Source organism: Erithacus rubecula, assembly GCF_903797595.1.
Source record: "Erithacus rubecula genome assembly, chromosome: 1".
In the NCBI taxonomy this organism is placed as follows: Eukaryota; Metazoa; Chordata; class Aves; order Passeriformes; family Muscicapidae; genus Erithacus; species Erithacus rubecula.
In genome coordinates this window covers 20,022,520-20,043,663 of record NC_136658.1, presented here as the reverse complement: position 1 = coordinate 20,043,663, position 21,144 = coordinate 20,022,520, and the positions used below count along the sequence as shown (strand labels likewise).

The 21,144-nt window shown below is 38.3% G+C and overlaps 1 protein-coding gene across 1 annotated transcript in view; it reads left to right on the top strand.

The window, feature by feature from the left end:
- NME7 (NME/NM23 family member 7) overlaps positions 1–21,144 on the top strand; it is an 86,488-nt gene that overhangs the window by 13,213 nt on the left and 52,131 nt on the right. Inside the window, exons 2-6 of the mRNA XM_079330348.1 lie at positions 4,084–4,191; positions 7,517–7,683; positions 12,757–12,867; positions 16,524–16,574; positions 18,954–19,161. Coding sequence (XP_079186474.1) covers positions 4,084–4,191; positions 7,517–7,683; positions 12,757–12,867; positions 16,524–16,574; positions 18,954–19,161 — 645 coding nt within the window. The remainder of the gene's footprint in view (positions 1–4,083; positions 4,192–7,516; positions 7,684–12,756; positions 12,868–16,523; positions 16,575–18,953; positions 19,162–21,144) is intronic.

Below are 21,144 nucleotides of genomic sequence, written 5' to 3'. Positions count from 1 at the left end.
TTCTGGGCAACTTACAGAAGGAAGAGGGGAAAAAAAACCTATCCATCTTCACAGAAGGTGAACTTTTGACATTGCTGATCTCAGTTCTAGATTTTACAATGGAAAGGAGATGTAAATCCTGGGCTCAAGACAGCTATTCTGGAAGTATCAGTATATAAATGTGAAGTGCATAATCGCTGGTGGGATTTTTATTTTTCCACTAATGTGAACATTTGTGAAAAATATTTCTCCCCCATTAGGTATTGCTTGTTTAATTGCATAGTCATGAGAGCAGAGGCTATGTGTGATTTTAATGAGGAAATGGTACAGAAATGAATGGAAATTAATTCTTTTAAGCAAGAATTTTCTGAGTTCTAATGTACTTATGGATTCACTTGATTTGTTACTACTTGAGCTGTTCAAAGGAATGTGATTTCAGTGGTGACTAACGTGCCCCATTTCCTGGGGAATGTGGTGCTCTCTGGTCAAGAGCTGTGAAATATTGCCCTTTCAGGACTCTGGGCCTGGAGCAGTGTGGTTGAACATGCTACCACCTGACAGGTCATCACTGTTCTCTAATAACTCTTCTTTGGAGAGTTATTTTCCGAGTTTACTTGGTTAAGAGGATGGACAGAAGCTAACAAATGAAACTGAGCTGGCCTCCCATAAATACTTCCTCATACTTCAGATTCCTTCTCACTTTGCAATCAGGGTATGCTAGTGAAGGTGTGTGTAAGAAAGTTGTTTGCCATACCAGTTCTGTTGACTGAGTGGTAAACTGATTGAAAATAAATTTTTAGAAATTAGGATTGTAGGCCTGTGAAGGCTTAAACATTTTTTGCAGACCTTACAGTATATGATGGGAAGTGGACAGTTTTTTGTGTTTGGTTTTTGCCTTCAAAATCCTACTCCATTAAATAAGTGAATAAAAGCTTCTGTTCTCATTTAAAAACATATTGTCAACTTAATATGTACTCACTTTAAAAAACTTACATCTTAAAATTGCTTGGTGACTTGGGGTGGCAGTTTCTCAGCAATGCCTGGCAAGGGCTTCCCAGAGTAAGTTCACTATATCAAGACTGTATTCTGTGTTGTCTTTTATCTGTTTCAAGACTATTTGCATGGATCTGCAGTAGTAAGATCGGAGTCCTGGTGTGTTTTAGGTACTTGTTTGGAAGGGTCTTCAGTTTGCTTCCAGTGTTGAATTTCTTCACTTTGCAGTGTGTGCCTCTGAAACAGTTGACATGGTCACAAATACAATGTTTCCATCTATTTTTAGAGTGTTTCCCATAAGCTTTGAACTTTTTTCTGATACTGTTCTCTGCATGTATAAATATTTATTGTAATAATTCTATGTTCATACAGCAGAGAAAATTCTAGTTGTGGCTCAGGAGAAGCTTTAGAGACTTTGTTTTGGTCATTTTAGAAAAATATTAGTCTCCATATTTTCTGGATATATAACAGTAATGGATTCAAGCTCTCCTGCTTACTGATAGCATTTTCTGGGTGTTTGGGGATTAGCTCTGCAGTTTTTCTTGAGTCTAAGTAGTTTGTTTATTACCTTGCCTTTGCTTACAATGCCAGAAGAAGATAATAAGAATGGTGATTTCTGCTATTCAGTGGCCAGCAGAGCTTGATGAATAACAAATATTAATAGCTCACACCTTGAATAAAATCTTATAAAATGTATTTCAGATTTTTAAAAACAAGTTGTGCTAAAAGAAAAAAAAAAGCAAAACAAACGGCAGACCAATTCCTCACCACACAAGGCACACAATGCAGTCTCTCACAGTAAGCATGAAAGTGCTGATGATTGATACTGGTGACTAAGTAAAAAACCTAATGGTGCTTTCTTTGGTTGTTCACCCCTGAGACAAGTAAGCATTTACATATTTTGCAAGTTTTACTTAAATGAAAACTGGTAGCTTCTGTGGCAACTGCTTCCTGGAAAATACAGTTGACAGCAATACTATAACATGAAAAAGTAGCATGTAGTATTGCAATTCTGTATCTTCATGTTATGAAAAGGCATTGATTAAAGATGGTGCATCTGTTTTATTTCATCCATCAGTAGTCATTTTCTGGAGGTAATACTTCAGAAATGCCCCATCTCTGGAAGTGTTCAAGGCTGGATGGGGCTTTGAGCAACCTGGTCTAGTGAAAGGTGCCCCCACGTGACAGGGGGGTTGGAACTGGGTGACCTTTAAGGTCCCTTCCAAGCCAGACCATTCTATGGTTCTAGGAAACCAGACTGTTTTTCTTTTTAGAAAAGAAAGTTTTGCCTCTTTGGGAGAGAACTGCTTCTCTATAAAATCCATTCTTGACAAGATGATGGTCAGTCAAACCAGTTGATCAAATATCTTGTTGTTCAGTGGTATGAATGTAAGATCAAAGTTGAAATCAGTCTGCCAACCCTTATTGCTGCTTATTGCCTATATAGAAAAGCCAGGAGTGAGTTTTGTCGTAAGACAGAGTTTTTTCTGATTTGCATATCTCCAGAATGGTGGCAGTGGCAGTAATGATGTAAACACATCCAGCTAAAGCAAGGGCTGGAAACCAGGCTAAGTCCCTGGGGAATTTTCATGCTGGTTGCTGCTTGTAGAAGATCAGCTTAATTCTTGTTACAGGCTGCAGTGTGTGCTATACAGATAATACAGAAGTTGGAGCAGCTGATGCTAATAAGGTTTCCAGTGCTGCACAGACTTCTACAGAGAGAAATGGAAACTTTGCGTCCTTCACAGGGCACTGTGCTGCCCCCAGGGCATGAGTGTTTCTGCGGTACAAGCATACTTTGTTTGCAGTGTAGGTAGTACCATAAGAGCTAACAGGAGGGTGGGGCATTTGCCATGATGCTCTTAACTGGAGAGGAACTAGTATTTGTCACATTGTAAAATTCTGAATTTGTTCTTCATTATCTCATTCTTTCCTGCTGCTGCTTCTGTTAGGACTTCAACCTGTAAAAGCACTTAGTCCCAAGTCAGTGGTAAGCTGAAGATGCTGGAAAATTATGATTCTTTTCCTGCTGGTGTTTTAGAATAGTCATGAAAGCTTACAGGAACTCTCTGTCATTTTGCTTATTAAGTGGCAACAAGTTTGTAACAACTGAAATGCTGCCCTTTTCTGAAATCTGAAGTACTGAAAAGGCCCACATGGCTTTAAATTAAACTCCCCGTGGTTCCTCAGTGTTTAAAGTGTATGAGAAGAGTACAGATATGTGTAAAGTGTGGAAGTCTGTGATAAGACTGTGCTTAACCTTAGGTGTAGCAGTCAGATTTAGAGGAGATGTGGGAATTAAAAATTTAGAGCTCCAGCTATTCAAACTATCAAATAACTGATTTTGCATCAGTAACTAACAAACATGTACCACTAAGAGGAATGAGAATTGCAGGTCCAAGTGCTATGCATTGCCTTTGTGCTTGCTTTGCTGGGGGCTGTTATCCTCTGAGGATGAGGCATGGAGAGAAGCTACTCATGTGGTTGCACTTCTAGGATTACTGAATCTATCTTCCTCGTCTGCACTCCTTAGGGGCAGAAAATGAGTTGCAAATGAGGTTGAGCTATTTATGCTTTATGTAAATTTCAGGAAGTTAAGTTGTGAATCAAACTAATATTGTCCTTAACTTGCATATGTTTATCTCATCATTAAGCGAACTTTAGATATGACTGTTAAGGAAGAGGGAAGTGTTTCCTTGTAGCATGTGTAGAAAATTTGTTAAGAGTCTGTAATTTAATTGTAGGTGAACATATTTTTTTTTAACAAAAGAAAGTAAATTAAATACTTTGAGTAAGTTGAGAAGTCTCAAGAACAGCTTCAGCAGTAGTCTGTGCTTCATGACTGATGAAATCAGGGTAAGTTATGAGATTGTCTGAAAACTGCCATGATCCAAGTTCCATCCTTTTTAAAAGATGATAGCTAACAGGTGAAAAGATGTCACTGGTGGTAGGCAGGAGATAATATGCAGTGTTCAAGTCCATTTACAAGCGATTTTTTTTTTGTTTTTTACTTTTTTGATAACAAATGAAGAAAGTTCAATTTGTGTATTTTTAGGTACAGAATATGTGTGCTTTCTGTAATAGTCAGTTTTGCCCCTTTTCTTTTTCCAGAGTCAAGATGAGAGATATGCTTTCATTGCTGAATGGTACGACCCAAATGCTTCACTCTTTCGGCGTTATGAACTTCTGTATTATCCAAAAGATTCATCAATTGAAATGGTAAGGGTGTAAGAAAAAAGAATCTGTTGTCATAAATGCAATATCCTTTTAAACAGTTCATAAACTGCCTATGCCTATTAATTATCCAAGTAAGAAAATTTAATTTAATGTGTGTCTTGCTCTGTTTCTGAAAGGAAAAGCAAAAATATGAGTTCACAGTGAAGCATATGGAATAGTTCCACATTTATGTTTCTTTCTTTCTTAGATCTTGCTTTGGTGTGGAGAGATTCATTTTCCCAAATCTGTTTTCTTTCAATTTCTACTTGGGTTTCAGAATTGAAACTCAGCAACACTGGCCTACTGCTTGAGAAGAGCAAACTGAAGCTAATTCCAAACAGGAGAATAAGCTTCAGCAGAAATTCCAGAAGTGTCTGAAGAGTGAAATATGAAAGAGTCTTGTTAAAGTAGAGGAAACAGTAAATTTGGTTTAATGAAAGATAGGACATTTCAGACAGCGGGATCCAAATTTTTCCATCAGTGGTGCTTGCACAGACCTTTCTGACTTGTGGTTCACACAACTAATCCAATTGCTTATTGATAGCAGTGAAAACCTGCATTTTGCAGTGACAGGCATGTAAATAAAAATATAATATATACTGTAAAAATAATCCTCACACCTACGATGCTTTGTGCTTCCTTTTAGAACCAAGTAAGTGGCATGAGCTAGTCTGTTCTGATTCTTAGTGAAGAGTCTAAGAATAGCTTAGATTTGGATATTCACTATGGATATTTGAGTATTCATTATCAAATTTTAACTTTTCTGCTATATAAACCAACTGCACAATTAAGAAATCTAGTGGAATTTGCCTTTTCTTACCCAAACTGCTCCTCACTGGAGCAGTGATACCCAGTTGTATGAGAAGATGCATTTTGCACTGATTACAAAGTTAGTTCTTTGTATGATGTCTGAAGGTGCACAGTCTTCAAAATGTGAGGTTTCCAAGTTTTATTTCCCAGAGACAGTTTAGCTGATCAGTCAGGAACTGTAATAATCTTCCTACACAACCATGTGTAGGCTGGCAAAATTGTTGTTCATTTCACCTACACGTCTCAAAACCAAGAGCTTCCAAGGTGCTCTTGAGCTTCTTAATGCAGTATCTATGTCTTGGCAGACTTCTGCATTTTGTTCATGTACTCTTTAGTTAAAATAGCATGGTGTGTACACAGCCATAGACTGCATGTGAGCAGGACAGGAATTAAAAGAACAAAAATGACTGTGAACACCCTTAGAGAAAGAATATCTCAAAATCACTTTTGGGAATGAGTTTGTGGACAGATACTGCATTTAGAATTCTTTTCTGGATTTTTTTTTTTAATTTCTGCTGAATTTGGTAATTTTTTTTTTTTTTTTATTATTATTATTGCCTAATTCGTCTGCATCTTTTAGTACTTTCCTGAAGAGATAACAACCTGCTCTTACTTCTAACATATCTGAGAGAAGGGAGGTGATGGGTATGAGCCAGCTTTTCCCCCCATATGAGGAGGATGTTTCATCCCCTTTCCCCCCATGCCTGACAATAGTTCTCCCTTATCACACCCTTCACCTGAGGGTGGAGCAGAGCTCTTGAAGGTTTGTGTTAAATGAAACCCTGAGCTTCTTTCTTTCTGCCTTTCATGTCTTGGTTGGTGAAGTAGAAAGACAGTGGGAATAATGAGAGAACTTTGCAGCTTGCTTTGCAGCTGTAAGAAGGTAACATAGATTTTTGTCCAAGGATAGCAAGTAGTTCTTTCAGTCAAACTGTATCTCTTGACAGAGAAGCCCTGTTCTCCGAGTTTTCAATAGTTAATAACTCTGTGGGAATTCTTAAAGCCTTAATAACTTTTATTTCTACAAAAGATGTCCTAAAAAGAGAGAAGAAATCTTTAAAAAGGACAGATTCTCAGCAGAGAGCTATTTTGTTTTGGGTAATTTACTTCTATGTGTACATGGGCAGGAGTGGAACAGTCCAGATAGTTTCACATTTCTTCTGCTGTGGCTTATCATTCACTTTATAAAAATGTCTTTTAAAGAGATTCAAAAATCCACTCTAAAGAAGAATCCTTTAACACAGGTAGATCCTTTCTTCTTCTTGAGAAGAGAAAAACACCTTGAAGTGCCTTTCTAGCAATCATTAGTGAAATAACCAAGGAAATATTCACATTTTTGGTCAAGATATTGAAGAATTTGCTTATGGTTGAGACAATTAATAGGCTTCCTGGCAAAGTCCAAGAGAAAACAAGTAGCTAAATTCAGGTTGGTTTCTTTGATTTTTCTTTTCATTTACTGTGTTGTTATTTTATTCTCTACTGCACTTGAATACTGAAGTAGGAGCATGTGTGAGGGGCTAAAGATGTTTCAGCAGGGAAAGATTTTTCCTTACAATCATAAGCAGATGGAAATATCAAAATAATTTGCAATTCTTTAATCTGCAAAATTGTCCTGAAAACAATTACAATTCTTCTAGCCTTCCAGCATAACTGTATTCACATGTTTTGGAGCATGGAATTTTGCTCTTAAATTTTTTTCCCCTCTAAAATGTGTGGGAATGATGTTCTTTCTTTTAATGCTATTCTAGTGGATGAACCATTGCAGTGGAGGACAGCACCTGTAGATCGAGACAGAAGGGGAAGTTTGGCCTGCAGAGGACAAAGCTCTTCCTTTCACAGGTTTCTACTTCCCCAGGAAATGGAAGGCATCTGTAATATCTACTTGCAGTGAAGAAACTGTTCAGCAGGTTGACTTCTGTGCTTTGCCAGCCCACCCAGAAAACTGCACATTACTGTCTGGCTACTTGCTTGGAATGATGATACATAAAGCTGAATTGTCCTGACAGGCTTTTGAGCTTGCAGCTCTAGGCAGTGAGAACATCTCATCCAAGTGTTGCAATCATCTCTGTCTCTAATGCCGAGTCTTACGCAGTCAAATAGAGCGTAATATCACTGGAACGATGCCCTGAAGAGGAGACCTGCCAGTGTGTGTATCCTGATCGTTCTGGTGCGAGCCACTGAGCTGTGAAACAGCATGGATATGCTGGGGGAACTCAGTGAGACTGGGCAGAGGCATCCACCAGGCACCTCAACCTTTTATCACAGCTTGAATTAGAACAACCAAATTAAAAACCACAAAAAAAAAATCAAAGATAGCTGTTGGCCTGAGACAATTTCAATGGAAGAAATTTGTAATTGTGGTTTAGTCTTCTAAAAGCTTTTTTTGGTACACCTGTAAGTTCAAAGGACTTGGAATTAAATTGATTAAGTGAACAGATTCAATCCCACATACTGTGGAAATTTCTGTCAGTAAAGATTAAGTTGAGTTTGCCCACAGCTGAATCTTGTTTTTTTGCAGTACGATGTGAAGAACCGTCGCACGTTCCTGAGGCGCACCAAGTACGAGAGCCTGCACCTGGAGGATCTCTACGTGGGCAGCAAAGTCACGGTTTTCTCCCGGCACCTCACCATCGTGGACTATGGCAACCTGTACACCTCCCGCAAGCTCGGCAGCCGCAAGGAGAGGTGAGGAGGGAAGAGTTTGGAGACTTGTGCTTGGGGTTTTGAAGTAGATGTTTGCTAGAAATGAGGTTTCTGTGCTAATGTGGGCAGAGGAGGAGATGGCTGCATGTTTGGATGCAGTTTGAAGGGATCTGATTTTTGATGGATGCAGAGAAGCAAAGTGGTACCTGCTTGTGGTACCACTACAAGGACAGCTTGTCTGTGGTATCAGCTGCTGGCTCCTCTAGGTATATTGGGAGAGAAGAGGAGGAGAAAAATGGATCCTATTCAGCTTTGTTACTCAGCCAGGGCAGGCAGAGGTAGGGTTATTGTGATTTCTGCGTTTTCCTGGGGCACAATTGGTATGGGAACTGATGTGTACTGGGCTTGAAAGGCCTTGACATTATGAAGTTGCAGCTATATTTCTGGGATCTGTGCAGAAGCCTAGTGCCTCACCAGTCTGATCTACTCTCTGTTAGTAAAAAATGAAAGTACTGGAGGATCACTCCCATTCTCTGTTGATTTTCCTCACTATGGAGATTTTTTCTGAGATTTTTTTTCAGCTTCTGTTAAGCTCTGTGTGCATGAGAACAGAAAGTGCAGTATGAGAATGTCAGTAAAAATTACCGGCTTGTATTTAATTTGTTTTTCATGGATGAGGTTAAGACTCATATTTTTGATTTAAAGACTTGCTTTGGAAAAGACTTTAAGAAGCCATTTGAGAAAAAATATCAGGACTAAAAATACGAGGACACTAAGATTAATTTACAAGGACTTTAGATCTGGTTTAATGCCAGTGCAGGTAATCTCTGAACTTGCAAATCAATACATTTTTTATAATTTCCTCCAGCCTTTTTGAAAAGAGCACAGAACATTTTCTTAGTGAGCTTTAATCACTTGCTATCTTGCTCTCTCCCAGTGAATAGACTAGTTTTGAACTCTTTTTGGGAGAGTACATAACCAGACACTGAGGAAGAGCTGCATGTTTTAACACACCTTTATCTTAACTGCACAGAAAAATTGCTGTGAAAATGCCTGCTGTAATATTTTTCCAGAGTTCCGGTACTTCTCCAAGCTGGGACTGGGAATAGTGAAAGAGCAACAAAGGAGGTAGAGCAACACAAGGGATGGATTCTGTATATGTGGCCACTTTGTTTGTTCCTCAGTGCAGCTTTGGGTAAATTACATCTTTATATCAATGTAAAGTTGTACATTGTTGTATTTCCTGCTCTGCCTAAACTAACATAATCCCTCATGCTCTTGCAGTGCTCATGCAGTTATACCAGGAAAAGGCAACTATGATAAAATTACATTTTCTTCTTGTAGGGGGACGTTACAGTCTACACGACAGCACTGTAATTGTGTCAGTGAAGTGGCTGGTCTTGGGAGGAGGCAAATTTTTGTACTGCTCTACAAAAGGAAGAAAAGGCATTTATGACATGTCAGCTGTTTGGAAAACATTTTAGGAATGTTGGCTGAAAGATAACCTAGATATTCAAGTGGTGTTACATATGCAGAATAGCCCAGAGGAACATAGTAAAAGGTGCCTTACTCAGGCAAGGGATTCTCAAAATCTAGTTTCTTCACAGAAGCTTTTACTGAGTAAACAGGGTCATATTAAAAGAGTTTTCTTGGGCAAAACAGTTGCCCAAGGAAATGTGAGTTATTTGTCTTCTTGGCCTAGCAGGTTTTACAGCAGTTATTAAATATAATAAGATTTTTGCAGTGCATGATAGTTGCCAAAATAATCTACAGTTGGAGTTGTATTAATAATTTTAAGGTTGCTGTATGGAGAAGAATGTTTCTCTGTCTATTTTTTTTTTTCTGTTGTACTGTACAGGACTATTAGCAGATCAGTTTGACTTTGGAACTACATTCTATGGTCACTTAAAGTGTGCTCAGACAGGCTCAGCAGAGGCCCCTGAGGGAGTCTGTGGAGTGAATATGAAAAAAATCTTGAATGTTTTAAGAACCTTTATTTTTGTCAGAAAAACAAGTGACTGTGACCCTAGGTACATGGGATACAAAACAGATGGGTAGAAAAAAGCTAGATTTGCACAGGCTCTTTCTAGAATTAGGCTAGAATTATTAAGACAGTTCTATTTCAGTTTCTATACCTACTTTTCTTAAGTCTTGGCTCAGTTTTTAAATACTGTTGTATTTAATTGTTCTGCATTTCTCTTCCCCTCCCAGTGTATCATAAGGAAACCATCACAAACAGTGACTAAAATGGTTGAGTGAGCGTGTGCTTACTTGGTGTGCCACATGAGGAATCACTGGCATAGGGACAGAGCTTTCTGTTTCTGCAGCCTTTCACTTGGGATCCTGGATGGTTGTAACTTGAGGTGAACATTTGTCTTACTAGTGTGTCCTGTAGTAAAGCAGTAAAGTAAAGTAGGCTTTACTTAGAGTCAGTATCACTGGTATTGAAAAATGACATTAGAAGACTTGTGTGTCAAGCAGAAACACTTAGGTTCTGTTGTGATAGGGATATATTATTTGTATGCTTCTAGTAATTGATATAGGTGGTATTTCTTCCCCTACAAGACATAAGCTACTATACATGCATAAGTCCTCTTATTAGAAGAAAGTAGGTCTCAAAAATATAGTCACAGCATGCTTTGTGCATTGCTCCTTTGATCAGTTTTCATCTTCTGTTGTTTCAGTACTCATTGCAGTACTGTCACACGGTCCCTTTGAAAATGTGAGCAAGCTTAATTTTCCTTCTTTCTCCTTGATTCCTAGACATGAAACTGTTTTCAGATCTACTCTGCAGACTGCATCATGCTGAACTCCATGAAACATATTCCTAATTAAAACTAAAAATAGGGCACATGAATCAAAATCCGATCTCAGAAACAGTGTTCAGCATCCTGAAGTATGCTTTTTGTATCCTCCTTACTTCTGAAAAACTCACATTGAAATGTTAAAATTTAAAATACCAGTTTAGACAAAAGATATTACAAGGGTTACTCATTGCACTTTGTATTAATTTCTTCTAGGTAAATTGCTTTGTAATGCAATATTTCTTTGCAAATTTGTAGGAATTACACCATTACTAAAACCCTTGAAATTAAAAAAGGGACAATTTATTTCTAGCATTACCAGTCTGTCTCCAACAACCTGTGCAATAACATAAATTGAAAGAAGTATTCCTTGAGGAAATGCAAATGGTGCTGAAGATCCCATTCCAGAGGTTTGATCCTTATTGTTCATGGGAAATGACAGTGTTGAGAACCTCCTGTGCCAGGATGCAGGCCATGCATTGTGTGATTCTCCTCGGTCAAACATGCAGCTGCTCCTCCTCATGGGCCTTAATTCATGCCATACAACCTGTGATGTGATAAATAATATCACAAAATGATGTGGAGCTGTGAAATCCTTGGGGAAGAGTGGGACAGGCTGTAAGGCTGCATGGAGTACACTGGCAAACTGTGCTCAATGTTGGTGAGAGGTCAGCCCTTCCTGATCTGAAGATGGGGCTAAACAAACTTTAGCCTGCACTGCAGTGGACTGAAGCACAGTTTTGGTTGATGCTTTCATGCAGTTTCTGGCTGCAGCCTTAGTCCATCAGTCTTTCTGTATCATACTTCCCCATGGGTCTGAGGTGCTCTGTCTATAGGAGCTTCGTGGTGCTTGAGGAAATCTGTTTGTTTCTGGGCTCTGAAGGTCATCTACGCCTCTCCCTTAGCTGCAGATAAAATGTCGCATATGTTCAAATCTTCCTGGTTACATTTCCTGGTCCTAACACCTCCCTTGCTTCACATTTGCTGTGAAATAGTCTGTCTCTTGCCAAAGCATCTGTCAATCTGGGGTCACTTAAGGTTCAGAGTAAATGTAGTGGAAGTTCATCCATCTCCTATAATCTCAGCGTGTTTGCCCTGGCTGGAATATATTGCTGCTAACCTAAGGGCTGCTTTCCATGCTATGCAGTATATATAATAGGAAATTTGCAATTATTTGTCTTTCATTTAAGGAAGTACTGCAATAAAAAATTCCATCTTGGAGGGTCTTCTTTATTGGAAACAGTGTAAAAGAGGGAAGCTGCTCTTTCGGATTGTCAGAGCCGTGGTGTTGCTGAGATGCAGGGTTGAATAAATCTGTTGGTTTGTAAGCCAAGCACATTTGAAGCTGACTCACTGCAAGATGAATGCAAATAGAAAATGCAATTTTACAGACCTTCTTCTTGTGCTTGTTATTTTTGATTAATAATACCTTTAGTGCTGATGGTGTTCTTGGTGCTATGCAAAGCTCACTAATAAAATAGTCCTGGCCCTGGGGATGTACAGTATAAAAAGATAATTACCTAGAAGATAGGATGTTCTTGGAAACAAAGATGTGGGGGAGAGAGAAGAGATTTTTGGATTGATGTCCCATAGAATATAGAATATAGCTGTCAGTCAGTATAAGAGATGTAATACCTCCTCTGCCATCCTTTTATTGTGTCTTTTAACTGTGTCAGCTATTTGGCATGCACATTTTATACCATGAAGTTTTTATACTGTACCAAGCACAAGAGGATCTTCTCACTGTGGACTTCAAATATCTAAATATTTATTTATATTAATAAAACAATTGTTTAACTTTGAGTTTTATGGAAGAGGCACATGTTTAAGTAATATTTTTAAACAGGCAATTTTAACAGCTTCAATTTTATATGTATGTTTAACGTTAGGAAAAAAGGGAGCTGAGCAAGCACATGGAGAGATTAACAATTTAGTTGTGTTCTAACCCAGAGTGAGGTGCTGTCGAGACACCAATTAGCTGAGGAAGAAGTGGTCAAATTGTATGCTCTGAGAGCAAAGGGAGAAGTTGGTAAATAATAACTGCTGGTGGAACACTGTGAGCTGACTTGGATTAGAAAGCCAAGAAAATTATAATGTGCAAAGCTTGTTCTTATCAGAATAATGTGTTGCATAGGCCTTCAAGAACAGCATGGAAATTGATGAGACACTGGGATAGTGAATATGTGACTGTGACAAAATTTGTCTCTTTGATGTGCTGGTTTTTGTCTGAATATGAACTCAACATGCACACCAAATGCTCTGAGGAAAGTCATGTTGGCTGTATCTCTCTACAATTTTTTTTCCTTCCCAGAACACTGGCTTTGATTAAACCAGATGGAATGCGTAAGATTGGAGAATTATTTGATATCATTATTACTGCAGGATTGACAATAACTAAGGCCAAAATGATGCTGCTTTCAAGGTAAGGAATTTTTAAGGTTGGCTCTCTTGTATCTAAGTATTTTTGCAATTAAGAATATTCTCTAAAGCTATTATTCTGTATTGTTCATGTGTCAGATCCATTGCAGTGAGTAAGAGAGGTAACTCATGAAACTCATCAGTTTCATAATCCTGCAAGTTTCTGAAAGTATTTAGAGATTTAAGCTAAGTATTAAAAAGTGTTGTGCAAATGAGTATGGTGATGAAATATGTCATGTCTGTATGAGCCCGGGTTGGCTACCATAGCTTTAGCAATCCAGCAGTGTTTACTACTGACATGCTGTGTGTCCTCACCTCAAGGCTTTCTCATACAGACAGTATTGCTGGTTATAATAATATTGTCTTTAAAGTATTTGGTTGGCTTGCTCTCAGTAAATCTGTTGTCCTAATTTGTGCTCTCAGATTTGTACTTTTTAATCACTGGAAATCCCAGGCAAAGTAAATGATCTTCTGATGGTGCAGGGTTGGACAGGTTTTGGTCATGCATCTTCCTAATCCCCCATCCTTCAGTGTTCTCCACTTCTTATTGAGCCCAAAGATATAAAAGAAGACGAGCTTCAGTGGAAAGAGAACATAACTGATTTACCTTAGACTTTCCCAAAGTTACTGCATTATTTCTCCGTTGCTGCTTTGCCAAACGTATTTGTATGCAACATGTTTTTGGAAGGAAAAGCGATCTAGCTTACCTAATACCATTTCTATGTGTTCTTATTGCTTATGTGTGAGGTCAGGAACAATTTTCCTTCACTTCAGAACCTTTATGGCTTTCTGAAATTTTGATAAAATAACTGTAAGACTTGCTTCTCTTGTCTCTGCATGCACCTGCTGCAATATCTGATGGTACTGGTCCCAGATCCTCCATCCAAGAACTCTAAATCACGAGTTCAAACAGGTTTCTAATGTTTCTTTACAGTTCATAATGTCTTTCAAACTAGCTTTTTTGTGCTTCCTCTCTCTTGCAATCTGAGAGATTTGATCCTGGAGTGTTGTTTTGGGTGGTACTTTATTTGAGTGTCTGTCTGAGAAGTCAAACTATTGAGCCAAGTCATGTGCTTTAGAGTTGACTCACACAGAAGGCAAGAAATGGAGACTTGAACTTTTATTTTTATGTTGCCTACTGCATTACAAAGATTTCTGGTTGTCTCATATAATTGAAAGTAATTATTAATAAGCATTAGACTGGGCTGCGATACTGAATGTATTTAAATAGTGTCTTGAGTATTTTGTGGTTTCTCTGCATGCTATCTACTCTGTCTCTTGGGACTGTGCCATTTTAATGTGATAGAACTATGACTTTGCCAAGGTCTTCTAGCCTTAGATTTCTGAAGGCTTGCTTGTTCACATCACCATCATCTACTGCTTTCTTTAAAGGAATTATTAACAACATTTTTCTGTCAATCACTGTTAAGTAGATTCATGCCTTCTGTAAAAGTTGTAGCCAAGATATGAAAGTGTGGGCAGGCACTTGCTTCTTCAGTCTCTTCCTTTAATCCTGTGTTGGTTCAGTCTGTTATACATAGGTGAACACTGTTTTCCATTATTTGAAAACAGAGAATGATAATGAAATTTAAAAAGGAACTAAATTATACAACACAACTGCACTTTGATATTTATTTCAGTGGGAATTGTTAACTGAGAAGTAGAGCTCAATTTGTTTCAGAAACAGACCTCTCAAATACTTATTTGCAATCAGAAATGGTAATACTTAATCTCTTCACATACCCTTTTTCTGCCTTCCAAAATTATTTGGTGAATTACTTTCAGAAGAGGATTTTCTGGTGAAATAATGAATTGTAGGCAAACCTTTTGCAGTGTAGGCTTGAAGCGTGAAATTGCAAGAGTTCCTGTGTCTAGCATAATTTTTACATCATGCTTCTGCCTTAGTGTGAAATTGAAGGGAAGCAAATTTACTGTATGGTTAATAAAAATATTTTGGATTTTGAATGGCTCATACTTATACTGAACTGAAAGCAACAAGCCAGGAATTATTCAGGTCATTTTGATGAAAAAAGCTTGAGAAAAATGTGACTGTTCAAACATTGATAAATATTAAGAAAATTAAATTCTTCTTAAGTTCTTCTTGGTGTTATTTCTTTCCTCTGGCAATATTTGGTTTAAGTCTGGGCTGCAAATGGGTGAGAGGCATCAAAACTTCCATTTCAGATGATAGAACTATGCCTTTGTTCATACTTGGAATCTGTTATTTGAAAAATATGCAGGCAATTTCTGTCAGTAAAGAGAGCTGCTCAAAATGAGCAAACTCATGAAGACCAGAAAAAATCAGAAGACTGCTGCAGGTAAAAACAACTTTCCAATTTGGAATCTCTTAGTCACCCTACAGCACTGCTTTGATTATGAACTTTGTACCCAGAGTAAAGGTCAGCAATATTGCTTGCTTTCACCTGTCAATCCTCTTGAAGAGCTTGTCCTTCTTCACAAATTCCAGCTTCAAAATGTGGCACACACCAGGATTTGGAGCAAGGCAATACTGAGCCTGTGTTCTCCACAGGAATTCTGAAGCTGCAAAATAGCAGGTTTAGAGCTGAAAAATGATGGATTTTTCTAGCTGTTGCCGTGCAGAAAAAGCAATTTAGTAAGCAAAACATGAGAAGCAGCTGAGGGAAAAAAGCCAAGGAAGAGAGTAGGTTTGCTGGTGGGGAGAAAAGCCACAAAATGGTCTGTCCATTGGTGGATGGGATGGTGATCTGCACTGTGGTGGTCCCCAAAACCCGTGTAGTTGGGTAGCTGAGCCCAGTGCTGGTAGGAGCATGGCTGTGGCAATGCAGAGCTTGGGAAGGGCCACCACCCTGTCTGAAAAGAACATCTTTTTTCCTTCCATCACCTGAGAAAAGACTGAATAACAAACATCTGTGCTGCAGACACACTGGGTTTGCCTGGTAGCTTTTATTTGCCTGGCAGTAGTGTAAGGAGACCCCTCACTGCAGAAACCCCATTGCTTTGGAAGAAAGCACTGTGTAGTCACTGCTGTGTTCCCTGAGGAGACATGCCAGACCAAACTGTGTTTTGAAGTGTGCAAGTGTGGAGAGCATTGTGCTACCTATGCAAATTGTGAGATTTGAGGACACTGAATAGAAACCAGGTTATGCAGTATTTTGTTAAGCACCAGTTTAATCAAATACTAGCCTTGATAAAGTATTCCAGTGGAGCAGATAAATTGTTTGATTATATGTTAAAACCAAACTTCATTAACCAAATATCCCCACTCAAACTGATGAATGATGAAAGCAACATAACAGCAAATGGCTTGGCAAGAAGGTGACTCTGCTGCATTTATTTCTCAGCCTGGGAATGTAGGGTGTGGGGACCATCAATGACCCTGAAATGGGCTTTAGTAATTCCTTCTCAGAGCAGGAGCATAAGGAATTGTCAGCTATACTGATAGCTACACTAAATGTTACAGAAATTTAAATGTAGTTTCTGTCATTGGACATGAACACCCAACAAGTTGTCCAACTTAGGAAGACATTGCCTGTAGAAACATGTTTATGAATGAAATTTGGACGAATGAGAATTGTGTTTTTTGTGGGGGGGGTGGGGGGTGTATATATATATATATGTATATATATCTATGTGTGTATATATATATATATAGCTATATCTGTCTTTTTACTTTTCCAGAAAAGAAGCAGCTGATTTCTATGCTGATTATCGAGCAAAACCTTTTTATCAGTAGGTATATCAATTTCATCTTGACATGTATTAAGCTTACTTATTGAATGTATGAAATTCATTTACCATTTTTTATACCACAGGACCATGGGAAAAGCAGAGCTTGTCTTAGTTGAGTGGAGCCCTTTGCAAAGATGCACCTTTTCTTCTTCCTCCAGGGAGAGATCCTTATTTCAGCCATTCATTTACAACCCAGTGGTATCAGAGGAATGTCTTTTGTCCCTCAGAAGTGAAAATGCTCCTAGCAGGGCAAAACTTCAAAGCCAAGAGAAAGGGTATCTTCAGGATCAGGGTGGAGCTTGCAAATAATGAGAATTAGGAGGAAGACTTAGTAGCAAGAATTGATTTGGTAACAAGCACCCCACATCATAAATAACTGAAAGGATAGTGCATGGGGCAGTTTTTACTGTACTGCTACCCTTGGACAAATGTCAAACTTCCATGATGCTAGACTGTTCCACCTAATGTGAGAAACCTTGGTCTTTCCATAACTCACCAGATGGATGCTTATGACCCAGAGACTGAGTCGTTTCCACTTTCCCTGAGAGAGCAACTTTCTTTTCATTCTTCTCCATTGCACATTCTGCTTCTTTTAGGAAGAACATACCTTGTGTTTTTCAGCCATGTTGATGCCTGGGTTTGCACTGATGTGGTTGAAAGACCTGGTTTCAGTACTGTCAGAAGTGCTTGAGAATTAGCATTGCCAGCTGCTCTCCAGCAAGAGCAGCTGATTTGTTGTGGGTCCAAACTCAAAGCCCTTCAGAGAGACATGACCCCAGGCTATGTCTGACCATGTTGCAGGTCAGAGAATGGATGATTTGGAATTGCCTTTTCTTTGCTGAGTAAGCCTGCTTGAATATGTTGATAAATAATCAAGAATTTTGCCTGCAGTCTTATTTCACAGATATCTATCTATATTAATGCTAATTGTCTGAGGAACTGTAGCCTTTGTCCACTGTGGTGTGCCTGTATCTCATCCTACAGTCCTATTGGTTACATTTTTTGTATAGAATTTTTCTCTAAATTAGAAATAAATAGCTCTAGAGCATTTCAAATCAAATAGAAACAAGAAATTTCAAGGCAATAATGTGTGAAATCTACAACTCATTTATATTTGATGTTGTGTCTTGCCTTTAAATTCAGATTTAGTTTGCAAACTCACTAGTCAATGTAAATCTAGTGAATAGTAAGGAAAAGTAACAATTCTGTTGTTTGGAAAATAATGGTTTTCATCTTAAAGAATAAATTTAAGAAAAGAATATTCAAGGATTAGTCTTAGTAAATAGTGTTGTAGAAATTGCTTTTTTCTCAGATGTATGTGCTCTATTTAACTGTCCTAAACAAGCAAACTCTGACCAGCAAAACATGTTTTCCAATAGCTTTTTATTGTGTTGTTTCTTTATGTAACTTTTCATGGTTTTAATAATGTTTCTTTTTCAAAAAAACTACTAGGATTTCTCTTCTCTTCTTGACCAGTGATCATTAGGAAGAAGGTAGTTGGAGAAGCATGCACATCCACAATTATAATTGTGTAAAGCTCTTCTTTTAAACAAAGTAATACAAAAACCAGAGTCAATGTTTGTCTTTGTTGGTTCTATTCAGACTAAACAGTGGAAAGATAGGCTTATTGGTATGCATGTTTTGTGAAGATACTGAATTATAGTTATGGTGTTTTGTTTAGTTTTTAAATTGGGTTACCAATTTTGGGTGGTTGTTTTCTATTGTGAAGTGGTCAGGACAGGAGGCAGGCTGCTCCTGACAACCTCTTCTCCTGACTTGGATTCATCCCATTAAAATCACTTGGGTTATGCCAAGGTATAATAACTCACTTTTAAGTCCTTTATCCCATGCAAACTTTTCAGCTCTTTCTCTTCTCTCCCACTTTGGACTTTGGCTGGGCAAAATCCATGGGAGAGATCTGTGGGGCAGTGGAAAATTCAGCTTGAAAGCAGTGCTGATGTTCTGTCAGTGGAGTACACATCATTAATGAGTTTTGAAATGCTGCTGTGCAGAAGAGGAAAGCTTAGGAATCATTACTGTCAGACAAGTGGTTACCAAGGGTCTCTCTTTCATTGTTAACAGGACACCAGTACTGATCCTTTAAAAATTATTTTGAGATGTAAGACTCTACAGAATAGCTTCAGTGAGCTTGAGTTATGTGCACGTTGGTTTTTTTCAACAACCATTATTAGGGAATGTCTGCACATGACCTAATATAACCTCTTCCTCAAAACAGAGTCAACTTCAAAGTTAGATCAGGTTGCTCGAGGTCTTGCCAAGTTGAGTTCTGAGCATCTCCACTGGATTATGTTTTTGTTGATTTTTTTTGTTGATTTTAATTTGTAGTATGGATCACCATGTGCTGTTTCCATTTTGCAGTGAGCTTCTCCAGTTAATAATGAGTGGCCCCATCCTTGCTATGGAGCTCTTGGGAGATGATGCAGTGAGTAAATGGAGAGCAATAGTGGGGCCAGCAAACCCTACAGAGACTGAGAGCGATACACTGGACAGCATCTCAGAGAGCTTTGGACTTTCTGGCCTCAGAGATGCAGCTCATGGCCCTGATTCAGTTGCTTCAGCTGCTAAAGTAAGTTTTTGATTCTTTCTTGACTGAGGTCTATTTTTACTTTTATCTGCTAACAACCAGATTAGAAATTTCTCTTTTTTTTTCCACACTTGAGTTCAGAAGTAGTTTACATATTTCTCATGGCTTCTTTTTAGCATGGAAAAATAAACTGTCTGAAAACAGAGACCTTGTTTATCACAAAGGTGAATCTGGGTGCTTTGATCAGGAGAGCATGCCTAGTCATTTTTAATGTTTGTGTACATCACAGACAGTGAGTTAATTGCATGGTCTGTGTAATCTACCTATTGTCTACCAATGCAGGTCATAAAAAAAGGATTAAACAAATGCTTTTGTGCCCTCTTGTGTTTCACATATTTGCTCTCCTTCACAGTTCTCACTAGTGCTCTGCTTGCAGCCTAGTTTGCTGTTATTGTTCAGAACGAAGCATTAAAAACCAGGCTACTTTGTAGTGCTTCGTGCTTTGAGAGGTAACACTGTGGACATGGCTTTGAGGAGTTTGGTTCTGTTTTGCTTTGTTTGCAGTGTTTCTTTTCTCAGTGCTAAGAAGAACCCCTGGGACTGGGTAATAGGTACCATTTCTGTAGAATTAAGGTGACTTTTGTGTGCATTGTTGTGGGATAGATATGCTAATAAATGATGGCAGGAATAAAGTTTATCTCATGATTGATTGATGTGTTGCTGTGATGTCTCAGCTGTAGACCACTTTAGCTGGGGAAAGATACCAGTTGCTGCTTCCTTGATTCTAGTCTTCCCTCTGTTTAAATTGGAACAGCTGCAGTAGCATAGCTGGAGAGAGACCTGCAGACTCAGAAAGAGTTTGGATAAAAGTGATCTTTTCTGATGAAGGAGAGTTATAGTCAGCAAAGACTGGCATTCTGGTTAAATAGTTAGATGTCTTCAAATATAAGGGTGAAAGTTTCTCTTTTTTCCTGTGTACTGCCATGACAACTGTGCCAGCTTCTGAACTGAGAATGTAGGAAAGAGTATCTATTAGCATAAAATCTTGTTTAGAAGCATAAGTATGTGCTTAGGTTTTAGTTTGTTGTTCTGGTTGCATTTCATTATTTTTGAAATGCTGTCTGAAGGCCCTGTTCATCTGCAGCTTTTTTATGACACTGGAATTATTTTGCTGAACCATCTGTAGGTGTGTGCATCTTTGTGGTGTTACTGATACCTATCTTTAATAAATCAAGCAAAATTGTGAATTTAGTGCCCCTGTGCCTTTATTAATTTAGTAGGCCTAGTATTACATGGCTGTGTAGCAGTTGCTATGGAAACTAGTTGGCTGTGCCTGCGGAAAATTTGCTGAAAAGAAAGAAATATAAGATAAAGGGACCTAAATGAACTCTCCTGGCAAAAAACTGAAGTGTCAACCACATTTGATGAACATATTGTCAGCCGAACACTTAGAGTGGAAAGCTGCATTGTTCTTTTGATGGCTAAATGACAAGTGAGAGTATGTCTCTGATACACTCTAAGCTGCTGTCTCTCTGCAGGCCAAAGTTTCTAATTTCTTTAGATCAGGACTAAAGGGTAAGGAAAATAATATTTCTTTTTTTAATGCTCCACAAGATTATAGTTTGGCCTTTCATTATGCCAGTCCTTCGGCATTATTGAGATAAATTTCTTTTATGAATTTTAATGGATAAAACTGAGTGTAAAATATTATATATATTTTAATACCTTTTTCTGGCTGCTTCTTTTAGAGTAAATAGCAATTAACAGATTGGGACAAGTTCCTTGAATCATGCAGCATTTTATCAGTAGAAGGATGTAAGGAATGAACCCTATTGTCTCAGGTGTGCCACTTAAAATATGGATTATTTGCCAGCAGAAAAATAAAGGCCCTTTTCCCTTCTTTTGAAAGATCCATTGTCCAAGATCCAAACATCAACAAGTTTGAATTGTGTGATTCTTCAAGAAGGGATTACAAAAATTGTTGAAGTGCCATGAGCTAAATATGAGTCTATTCCACATAAGTTG